This window comes from Monodon monoceros, unplaced genomic scaffold (assembly GCF_005190385.1).
Source record: "Monodon monoceros isolate NGI ecotype Baffin Bay Population unplaced genomic scaffold, NGI_Narwhal_1 Super_Scaffold_11, whole genome shotgun sequence".
Lineage (NCBI taxonomy): Eukaryota > Metazoa > Chordata > Mammalia > Artiodactyla > Monodontidae > Monodon > Monodon monoceros.
In genome coordinates, this window is record NW_021703767.1 from 104,061,180 (window position 1) to 104,072,750 (window position 11,571).

Below are 11,571 nucleotides of genomic sequence, written 5' to 3' on the forward strand. Positions count from 1 at the left end.
CCGTTTTCCCATGATGTGTATTTTAACACTCAAATATTCCAATCACATTAGAAAAATATGAGAATTACTTTAATTCAGTCATTTTATTTTAAAACAACATAAGGTATATCTCAAATTCACTTGACAATAAATATCTTAATAAATATAACATAAATAAATATAAGTTCACATGCTTTCATGAACACAAAATTATATAAATAAATATTTTAAAATAAATTATGCTTGAGTGTTTGTTCCTACAAACTCTTTGGTACTGAAATAGCTTATAAATTCTTGCTCTTCTATTAAAGGGGAAAAAAGAAAAACACGTTCTGGGAGGACATTTCCCCTCATCAATTTGCTCATGAAAACTTAAAAATAACTTATCCATAGTAAATATGAAATAGACTTGATCAAAGGAATCATGTGGATAGAACAGTCACATTCTGCAAATCTGGAGTAATGACTAATGTAAACAAGCATGAGAATTCCTGTACCAGCTTAAGTAGGAACAGGTCAAGCCACCCCCGCCCCAGTTCTTAACCCATGCCCTATTACAATTTCTTTGGTTCCAATATCTATAAAAATGACTCTAAGTTTAGGAGAGACCTCAGCTTTTTAGGAAGAACTCAGATAGCTCATCATTCTGTCGATGGTCACCACACGAATTCTGAAGGCATGAAGAAGTATGCAGAGCTTGACTTTAGTCTTATAAAAATCCAGTTCTCCCAGGGAGGGTTTCTGTGACACAATCTTGCTGTGGGAATTCAGGGCCTAGGAGAATAAATATTGAGCATGACATAGACAGTATTCCAAAATTAAAACGTTCATCCATAAAGATGGGTGAAGCCAATACATGTCTCAGAGCCTGCAACCCACTCCCTCACTGCATCTTCTAAACCAAATCAAATCTACTCCCAGCCAGATGGGCAGGCAGAACCTGAGAGAAGAAATGCTCATTATCCAGGCACATGGATCTTCAGGGAGCTCTGAAAAGACCCTGAAAGCTATTTAGAAAATCATCAGTGGGAGTTGTATTTTAGCAAGGAACAATTCTGTTAAGATGACATCTGCTGTGATATGTAATTAATTTTTATATGTTACATTAAGAAGCGGCATCCTTTTCAGAACGGGGAGGTGATGGGTTGTATTGATTGGAAACTCTCAGTCAGTATCAGACCTGTTGACTAAAGACACTTATTCATGTGAGATAAATAAACCTGACAGTTTGAGCCCTTTAATTTGATAACACAATGCAAGACCATATATTTGCACAGTGATCAGCAGTTTTGCTTGTACTTCCTCACAAAAAGCCTAAAAGAAAGGTAGGGTGGGTAAAGTCATCCCATTTTACAGAGGAAGAAACTGAGGCACAGAGGGACAAAAGGTCTGGGCATAGTTGTCTGATGACTGGTAGAACTGATTCGACTCTTGGTCCTGAAAATGAAATATCATCTACAACTCTCTAGATGGTAACATTCTTTGATACTTGCACGGTGTTCACTGCCTTTCAAACCAGTAATCTGGTACCCCCCCCAAAAAAAAATTAAAAAAGGGTGAATGAAATAAATTTCTTTTCAGACAATCATTTCTGATGCCGTATTTTTATCCCATGCCCTGGCCAACATGGCACTCACCCTGCTCTTTCTTAAGCGGATAATTCTGTGTTTTATGTTAGCATCGTGTGCTATGGTGATTCAGAAAGTTACAAAGCACGTTCTTGTCTATGAGTAACACTGTGGCTGTCCCCAGGTGATAGGTCATTCTTTTCTTTCATTCACATTTTGGTTCAGCACGCATCATATCCAGGCACCAGCCCCGCTTGTCTTCTCTAGCAGTATTTGCAGATATGCATGCCAGCCCCTTGCATGTACATCCCAGAGGCTTTAGAGATGCATGAGAAGATGAGTGCAGTGGAATCCCTTTGATGGGGGTTTAAATCCTGCCTCTGCCGCTTCCAAGCTGTGTGACCTCAGACCAGTGGCTAACCCTCTAAGCATTGGTCTCCCCATCTGCACAGACCCCAAGTGGTTGCCAAGGGGACAGCATAAGGAAGTGTATGCACCTTTGCCCAGAGCCTGGTGCGTACCGCATGGTCAACAAGCAGGAGGCTGCTTTCCTTAATGTGACCTGCTTACGTTGCCCTCTCTCTAGAGGGTGCCCCCAAGGCTGTCTCCCCCAATATGTAGCTGGCTTCAGAAGGGGGCATTTCAGGCCTCCCCCAACCCAGGAAGGGCTGATGGTATACCCCTTCATCAGGGACCCTGGCTGGCGGTCTCAGCATGAAGAAGGCCTTCCTTACCTGCATCAGCTCAGCAACAGCCGCCAGCATGTTCTGATCCACAAAGATCTGCCTCTTAGGATCCATCAGGAGCTTTGCGTTCATGGCCTGGAACTCCATGTGGTACATCCTCAAGTCCTCATAGATACTGCTAAGGCACAGGGTCTGCATAATACGACAAAGAGGGGAAGGAACTACTGAGATGGGCTAAAAACGTACCCCCCCTTCCCCTGCCGTTGCATTTGAGGAAAGAGTTTTGTGTCTTACCGTCATAAAAGAGCTCCTTCTGGAAGCCAGGCAACTCCCATTCTAGAAGAAAAAATAATCAGATATCAATGACATGAATTCATAACATGAGCTAAAACCTTCAATTTTCTGACTTACAGTTATTAAAGAGGTCTCTCTGGAAGCCAGGCAACTCTCATTCTAGAGCCAAAAAAAAAAAAAAAACACACACATCAAAGACATTAATCATTAATTCTTAATGTAAATTTTTCTGACTTTTCTTCTCAAACATATCTTTTTTTTTTTTTTTTACTGTGGTAAAAAATACATGTAAAATTTACCATTTTAACTATTTTTAAGTGTACGGTTCAGTACTATTAAGTATATCTCACACTGTTGTGAAACACCACGTTTTTATAAATTTTTTTTCCAAATTGAACTTCTACAATGGGACCTGTTGAAGTCCCATGGTGGTGGACCCCGGAAACATGCACATATTTGGAAGAAGACGAGGTCTGATGCACAGCTCTTAACTGTATTACAAGCTTTGGGAGGAAAACCCTCTATACCGTGGCTAATTCCAGTGGTAAGCAGGCCTCCACTGTGCTGGTTCTATCTTTGGTGATATCTTCGTGATCAATCTCTTCAGAAGTGCAGGAGTAAAATTCTAGGGTTTGTCTGGCCTGTAAAACATAAAGAGAAACCCAGTTTACAAGATTTACAAGGCACCCAGCTGCCCATGGCACTGGCACCAAAGCTAGAGCCGGCTGCCCTTGACCTCCACCTCTGATCTGTAGGAATTTTAGGGTCTTCATAAGACAAAAGGAAACAGATCATTTACACTCTCTCTCCATCCCTCCTCCCCTTTTGCTTAGGCCATGTTTCTCTGGATGATATTTTTTCCATTACGTAAACACTGTAAATCATTTCAACAGGCTGTGCTAACCAGCCTCTACACCACGCTGTGACACTTGCTTTCGAAAACGTTTTTTTCCTTTTGTCAGCATGGCTGTGTTTTATGAATATCTTTTTCAAGAATAGCTTCTAAAGGGGGACTGTTAGGTCACTACATGATGAACATAACAAACATGCAACCTTAAAGACAAGCGGAGATTTAATATGTGGTGTACACACACGCGCGTGCGCGCACACACACACACACAGATGTCCTCTTACAGGCATGCTGACTATAATTATGATATTAAGAAGTCGATGACTTTTTGATTAAAGAGCGAGATCATTGTTCCATTTAACAAGCCTGATGTGTGCCAGGCACTGTGCTAGGTACAAAGGAAAGTGACAAACAAGGGGACTATGTTATGTCCCCCAGAATTCCAAGTTCAGCTGTGGAGTCAGGCAAGTGCCCAAATGACCAGGAGACATGCTGGCAAGTGAGAAGGGCTGAGAAGGGTCAGAAGGCTCTGGGAAGGGGGTGGAAAGGGAAGCAAAGTCTTCCCCAGAGATGGGGCATCTACAGAGGAGGGGGAATTTCAGGCAGAGGGAACAGCGTGAGCCATGAATCAAAGCTTGAGAGTACAGAACATGCTGGGGTACAAGTAGTAAAATTCCTGTCTGTGGTAAGCAGAATAATGCCCCTGCCAAAGATAGCCACCTCCCAATCCCTGGAACCACAGACTAGGTTATGTTACGTGGCAAAGGTGAATTCAGGTCGCAGATGAAATTAAGGTTGCTAGTCAGCTGACTCTAAAATAGAGAGGTTATCCTGGAGTGTCTGGGTGGGTCCCGTGTAATCACTGGGTCCTTATAAGCAGAAGAGAGAGGCAAGAGAGTCAAGCTCAGAGTGATGCAGCATGATTAAGTCTCATTTGTTGGCTTCGAGGATGGAAGGGGGCCACCAAGGAATGTGGGCTGCTTTTAGAAGCTGGAAAAGGCAAGAAAATTGGATTCTCCCCTAGAGTCTCCAGAAAGGGATACAGCTCTGTTGACACCTTAATTTTACTCCAGTGAGACCCATTTTGGATTTCTGAACTCCAGGGCTGTAAGATAATAAATTTGTGTTGTTTAAAGCCACTAAATTTGTGGTAATCTGTTACAGCAGCAATAGAAAATGAATACACTGTTCCTGGAGGTGGTCAAGCAGATCGAGGCAGCTGCTATCCTGAGCAGGTTCTAGAAAGTTAGATTTGCAATTATACTTCAATAAGAAAAAAAAAATCTCCAAATAACACAATAGTTTTATTTCTGTGATAATTGCTTACCTTTATTCCAAAATGAAAACGGCGACTACCTCTCTATTACTATTGCATGGTTAAAAAAGATGACCTTCAGGAATCTATAAAATAGTGCCTGGCATACAGTAGGCACTCAATAAGTACTTGTTGAATGAAAAAAATGAATAAATAGAGCCAAAAAAAATTAGACTTGAAAATGTGGGCCCACTGCTATAGTTTTTCAGATCTTTTCAGGAGAAGCTGGAAATTTGGATCCTTATATGGGAGGTCTACTTTTTCAATGGCATGAAACTCAAAAACCAGAATGAAATAAAAAAAGACATGGCTAACTCTACAGATCTGTGGACTAGATATGGCCTGTGAGTCACATGCATTTGCCACCTCTATTTTCTCTGCAAGTAGCCAGCTGATTTGTTCTGGCAAAATTGATGCAGGAATCATATTAAAAAATCAAATTGAGTTCTGCAATCTTTCACCTTTGGTGCTGCATCTGGGAGTAGAAGAGTCAGCTTTTTCACATAAAGCATCTATTTAAATAGGAGCTCCTAAATTTTACCCATATCGAACCTTTCTTTAGGAATCAAAGCACCTATCTCTGCAGTTTTCACTTGGTGAGCTGCCTTTTTAATTAAGATGGATTGAACTGTAAGGAAAAACTCGCAGCAAGTTATGAAAGATTAGAAGGGGAAAAAAAGAGTTCTTTAAGAAGGACTCGTGGCATTGAGCTTACTTTAAGATATTCATAAAGCAACAAGCTAGAAATCTTCAAGGAAGATTTACTAGAGAGCAGGAAGGCGAAAGGACATCTTTTAAAACATCAGTCTTAGGCCGTTGCAGCAAAAGCAATAGATGTTGGAGTGCTTTTAAAGGAAGAAAAAAAAATTTTTTTACATTAAAATATGAAAGCTAAAAAGATGACTGAAGCTGTAAATAAAATTAGATAACTCTCTCCCTAGAAAATGAAGCCTGGATGTGCACTGTCACGAGCTCCCTGAAATGTGATGCTCCAGCAACAAGCCGAGTCACCAGACTGGAAGCTGGAGAGGAGCATTAGACACAAGGCTAATTCATCTTCGCAAGCCCTGGAGCACACAGGCCGCCCCCTAATAGAGGTTTCCTGGATTGATAAGTATGTCAGAGGAACAGTGTGGGCCTGACACAATTCCATCTCTGTTGGCAGGCTACAAGGAACACTGTAAGTATCCACTTTCCTCTGTGTAGACACAGCCCAGACGAATGCCATTATAATTTATCACCCCTCCTGCTTTCTCTGGAGACACAGTTTCATTGCAACTCTTTAGCTAATAGTTGGGCCATGTGTAAAGTTCCCTCTTCTTCTCTTTTTTTTTTTTTTTTTTTTTTTTGCGGTACGCGGGCCTCTCACTGTTGGGGCCTCTCCCATTGCGGAGCACAGACTCCGGACGCACAGGCTCAGCGGCCATGGCTCACGGGCCCAGCCGCTCCGCGGCATGTGGGATCTTCCCGGACTGGGGCACGAACCCGCGACCCCTGCATCGGCAGGCGGACTCTCAACCACTGCGCCACCAGGGAAGCCCCCTCTTCTTCTCCTGACAGCTCCTGATTAACTTCCACAATTTCCCTGCAGTTCCTTCAGGTGACCAGGGGTTCGGAGATGCCCCTTCACTACAGAGGCTGCTAAGTGGGAACCAGAACATTGAAAAGCTCACCTTCTCAAGGGTGTTGCTGACGGCTCTCAGCAGGTTTTGGGAGTGGTTGAGGCACTGGAACATTCCGGGGCCCGCTGTGGTGGCGGGGAGGCTCCTGGCCAAACTAAAGTGGTCCAGGTGGTGGAGGAGGACCAGGGTGGCCACAAGGAGGAGGGCTGAAAGGGAACGGAGGGGCAGGATGAGCTGGCCTACCTCCATCTTCCATCTCTTCTGGCCATCTCCACCCATCCACTCTTCTGGGCACCTGCCTCCCTCCACCCGTTTCCAGTCTTCCTTCAACAAATGAGAGATGAATCGGGTTCTTGTAGGACAGCGCTCTGTGCTAGCGTTAGAAGCCTACTCGCTGTCACGGCCACCTTGTGAGTTCAGATAGGGGTGTGGACAGAGTTCACCCAGAGAAAGTCTCCATTTCAGGAGGAGGGAAAGTGAGGCCAGGTGGTGAAGCGACCCAGTGTTTTGTAAGCAGTGGGGTGACAAAGGCTCGCTTTGAAGCCGGCTGGGATCTGCCCTCTTAGAGCTGTAGCCTAGGACCCTGGGCAAGAAACCATCCCGCGGGGCCTCAGTTTCTCATCTGTGAAGTGGGCATAATACTTAGCTCACAGGGCTCTTTCAAGGTTAAAAGAGACGATATCCTATCGAGCGCAGGTCTGCAATGTCTTTCCTCCTTTCGTTCTCCTCTGCCCGAAGATTGCTGACTGCCTTCCAGGCTCCGCGGAGCCTGTCCCAAGTTTCTGCCTCCTCTTCCCGGCCGCCGCCCCTCCCCACCCAAGCGCCGAGCGCTAGTCTCGGGCTGGTTACTTACTGCGAGGCGGGCACATGCTGAGCGGCGCTGCGGGGGCACCGAACCGAGCGGGCAGCTGGACGCAGACGGGTGCACGCGGCAGGTGAGGGTGGTGGTTGGGAGGCCGACCCGGGGGGGTCACATTTTTATAATTGCCCGAGGCGCGGCAGGACTTTCCCGGGACTCTGGTCTCTTGCTTTCTTTCTCTCTCTGTCTCCTCTCTACATCAGCTTCTCGGTGACACGTGGAGGCTGGCCCGCGGGGCTTGCGGCGCTTTCGGATTAACTCCCAGTGCACCCGGCCGCAGTCGTTCCGGGACGGCCCCGCCGCCTCCGGCCTGGCCCAAAACGAAAGAGAAATTCGCGCAGAGTCGCGGCGCGGGGTCCCCGGGCAAGCCCGACCCCTGGCCCGCCACCCTCGGACGGCCCCCGCCCCCAGGTACCCACCCCTGGCCCCGCCTCCCTGCAGCGCCCCCTCCCGACGGAGCGCTGAGTAGGGCCACCCGCTCTCCAGCTATATCCAGGATGAGTCCTGACCTCTGGCCTGGTTCTGGAGGGGGGTGGGCAAATCATTCATTTATCATTCCTTTATTCAGATAGTCCACGGTGTGCCAGGTGCGGGGCACCCAGCAGTGAACAGGTCACTTTGGGGGCACTCCCACACGAAATCTGACTCAATGTGTTTTGTTCCTGGGTACCCTCTTAAACACGGAAAGGGATGAAAATCAGACAGGCTATGCAGTAACTACTCTCCTAGAGAATCCAGTGTTTTTACAGTGTCCAGGAGAGAATCGTTACAATTTAGTGGGATGGATGTGCAGGGTCTTGGCAGGAGAGGCCAGAGAGAGGGCACGTCAGCAGGAGCAACGGGGGTGAGGGGGCAGCAAAAGCTCCCAGAAGCAGGGGGCTGCGACCTGAATGTTGAAGGGTGAGTAGGCATTAGACCGCTTCCAGTGGGATGGGATGCAGGTTCTAGGTTGAGGGAACAGGGATCAGAAGTACAGTCAAGGAAGGTAGAGGGAGGTGGCGATCTAGCGGTCCTATACAGGGTGTGAGGTTGGTGAGGGTGATGGGGCTGTGCCGTGAGGGTAGTAGATGCCGTGCTAAGGAGTGTACTTTCTGGTGAGGGTGGTGGGGAGCCTTCTAGGGTTTTAGGCAGGAGACATGGTTGGATTTGCATGATGGGAAGATCTTTCAGCAGTAGTATGGAGGATGGATCCCAGGGGTCAGGAGTGGGAGGGCGTGGCCAAGGCCCTATTCAGAATGGAGGGTGGGCAAGAGGGATACTTAGGGTGGGGAGGGACCAAGACTTGGTAACTCCTCAGGTGAGAGGGATAGGAAGGTGCTGAGAATGGCTGAATGGAGGTTGTTCCAGTTCCTGCACAGGGGTTACTGTAAGAGGGGAGTGAGTTTGGAGGAGACACTGAGAAGTTCCACTTTGGATGTGTTGGGTTTGAGGTTCCTGTGGGACTTTTCAGTTCACTCATTTGTACCACGAGCATTAGTCACCCTGGGTATGTGTGAAAGGGAGATGTGTGTTTGGTCACCCACTCAGCATCTCTGATGGATCTGACTGCACTAAAGCCCCAGGACTTCACAATGGAGCTGCCAGTGCCCACCTTTGTGCAGATGCACTAAACTTGGATAGGGATAAGCCTTTTGGAATACAGGAGAGAAGAGAGGGTGCTTCCTCTGGATCCCTGTTGAAGTCGGGAAGGATGAGGTAAGCCTTGAGATGTTACCATGAACACTCGGCAGGGCCAAACTTTACTGAAGATGGAGTGATGAAGCCAACTAGGAGAAAGGAGAAAGCTGTGTTAACCCCTTGTCTGATTCAAACTCTCTCTGTTGTTGGCATCAGTCCCCCTAGCAGATCATCTGCTCAAGGGTGATGAGGTACCCACCACAGGGACTTGTAGACCTGTGTAAAATGGGAGCAATAGTTGATCTCCAAAGCTCCTTCCAATGCTGCGGTCTGTGAATTACCCCTTGGGAATAGAGAGCAATGCATTGTCAGAAACAATTGCATCTAGCAGATTGTGTGAAGCAAATGACAGGTGCTGAGCTGTGTTGTTGCCATAGGGGTTTAGGATGGAGTTAAATGTACTTAAGTCAGATGAAGTCAAGTTTATCACAACTGAGCTATTTCTCCCTTGGAAGGGCCATCTCCTATGGAAAAGTAATTTCTGCAGCATAAATGAGCATAGGGCCTCTGCTCAGAATGGATTCTTGGCCACCAGACACAGTTTTTGCCTATACTTTTGTGAAAGTTCTCTGATGTGCTGCACATCCTTTGGCCAAGATAGAACAACAGCCTCCTTCTGGGATAACATTACTTTTCTATAAGAGACATTCTTTGCCCATGATTACTACTACATGATAGCTAGCATTGTACTGGCAGTCTTGGCCAATGCTATAAGGAAAGAAAAAGAAATGAGAGATTTAAAAACTGGAACATAAAAGACAAAAGTGTCACTATTAGCAACAGAAACAACAGATCAAATACTAGAACTAATAAGAGAATTCAGCATCTTCACTGGATACAAATACCTACTTTCAAAAATCAACCAAATTTCTCTACATCTGCAACAACCAATTAGAAAATATAATAAAAAATAATATACCAGATAATAAATAGACAGTAATAAAAAGAAAATACCATTCACAGTAGCAGCCAAACTATAAAGCAACTGCCTGTAGATGGAGAGGCAGTACAGTGGTTAAGAATATGGACTCTATTTGAATCCAGGTTCTGTTAGTTACTTGCTGTGTGTTCTTGGGCAAGTTACTTATCTCTCTGGGCTCAGTTTCCTCGTCTGGAAAATGATGATAATAAAAGTACCATAGGTTTGTTGTGATTATTACATGGGTTAGTAGAAACATAAAATAGTCTTTGGAGAAAATTTAATCGAGAACATAGAGTGATTTAATTTAAATGGGAAACACATACCCTTGGGTGGAAGATCTTGAGATGTAAATAGGTCAAGTCTCTTCTAGTTAATTCACATATTCAATGAAATTGCAATACAAATTACAAATAACTTTTCTGAAGAACTTAATAATAAGCCTACTCTAAAATACATGAGAATAAAAGCCCATGAATATCTAAGTTAAGCTTGCAAAGGAATAATAAAGATGGGGGAGTAACCCTACCAGATATAAAGACATAGTTCAGAGCAATAATAATAAAAATAGTGTTTGGCAAAAGGACAGCCAAATGGACCTTTGAAACAAAATAGAAAATTACAGACAGACTCATATATATGCATATTTAGTATAAAGATACAATAGCACCCAGGACAATCAGGGAAGCATGGATTGTTTACTAGAAAATTCTCACTGTAAGGTGAAAAATAAAACCGGACTCCAACCTAAAACAACATACAGAAGTGAAGCCACTTGGAAGTAGGTTAAAGACTAAATGTGAAAAGTAAAGTTACTACAATAGTAGAAGAAAATGTAGGAGGCTATCTTTGTCACTCAAGAGTGGGAAGGACTTCTTAAAAACATCAAAGCCCCAAGCCATAAGTGAAATATTCGTAAATTTGATTATATAAAAATTAAGAATTTCTGTAGTATAATTTCCTGTTAACCATCGACAAAGTTAACAGATAGCTGACAGACTGGGAGAAGATATTTTGCAATGTCTAAAACCAATAGGAGAGTATACAAGGAACTCCTACAAGTCAGCAAGAAAAAGAAACCCCAATGAAAATGGGCAGAACTTATGAACAGGCAGTATACAAAGAGGAAACCCCAAAGGCTAACCAGCATCATGGGATGCTCAGGTATATTATAATCTGAAATATGTCAAAGAAAATAAGAATAAGGTATAAAATGCCAAAGAAAATAAGAATAAGGTATCACTTTTTAGACTGGCAAAAATGAGTACATTGGATATTGACAAATGTTGGTGAAATGTAGGATTCTAGGATCTTTTCTATAATGCAAGTAGACTGACGCAGATATACTAGAGGGCATTCTGGCGTCTAGCTTTGGTCAGATTAAGTATATGCATACCTGATGACCCAGCATTCTATCTTGGCATGTACATCCCAAAGAGATTCTTATACAGGTCCATAAAGCCTGTATATGAAGATGTTCTTTAAGTCACTGTTCGTAGTGGTGGGAGTTGAAGGCAATCTAGTTGCCCACCAGTGGGTAAATGAGTAGGTGAAATGTGAGGGATCCACTTCATGGAGTACTCTGCAGCAGTTAGAAATAATGGACTATATGTACATGCATCAATATGGGTAGGTCTTTAAAACATAATACTGGGTAAAAACGTAAAGATAAAAACAGAGTAAGATCTGTATATAACACTAGAGGTAAACAATTAAACCTCTTGGAGTCAGATTTGTTTGGGAATACAAAAAATTTGGATTTTAGAAAGTGAAAAGGTAACATCTCATGATTGAACACAATA

At 44.2% G+C, this 11,571-nt stretch overlaps 1 protein-coding gene across 2 annotated transcripts; it reads right to left on the bottom strand.

The window, feature by feature from the left end:
- Positions 1 to 223: 223 nt before the first annotated feature.
- Positions 224 to 7,219, bottom strand: IL12A (interleukin 12A). 2 transcript variants are annotated; one of them, XM_029214577.1, is made up of 7 exons: positions 7,168 to 7,219; positions 6,366 to 6,520; positions 3,055 to 3,168; positions 2,645 to 2,686; positions 2,528 to 2,569; positions 2,282 to 2,425; positions 224 to 753 (listed from the first exon to the last, which is right to left on the bottom strand). In XM_029214577.1, the coding sequence occupies exons 1-7, from the start codon at positions 7,181 to 7,183 to the stop codon at positions 598 to 600; spliced, it is 669 nt and encodes a 222-aa protein (XP_029070410.1). In that variant the 5' UTR covers positions 7,184 to 7,219; the 3' UTR covers positions 224 to 597. The 2 variants fall into 2 exon arrangements, with proteins under 2 accessions (XP_029070410.1, XP_029070411.1); XM_029214578.1 differs by lacking the exon at positions 2,645 to 2,686 and having other exon boundaries at positions 7,168 to 7,198.
- Positions 7,220 to 11,571: the final 4,352 nt, after the last annotated feature.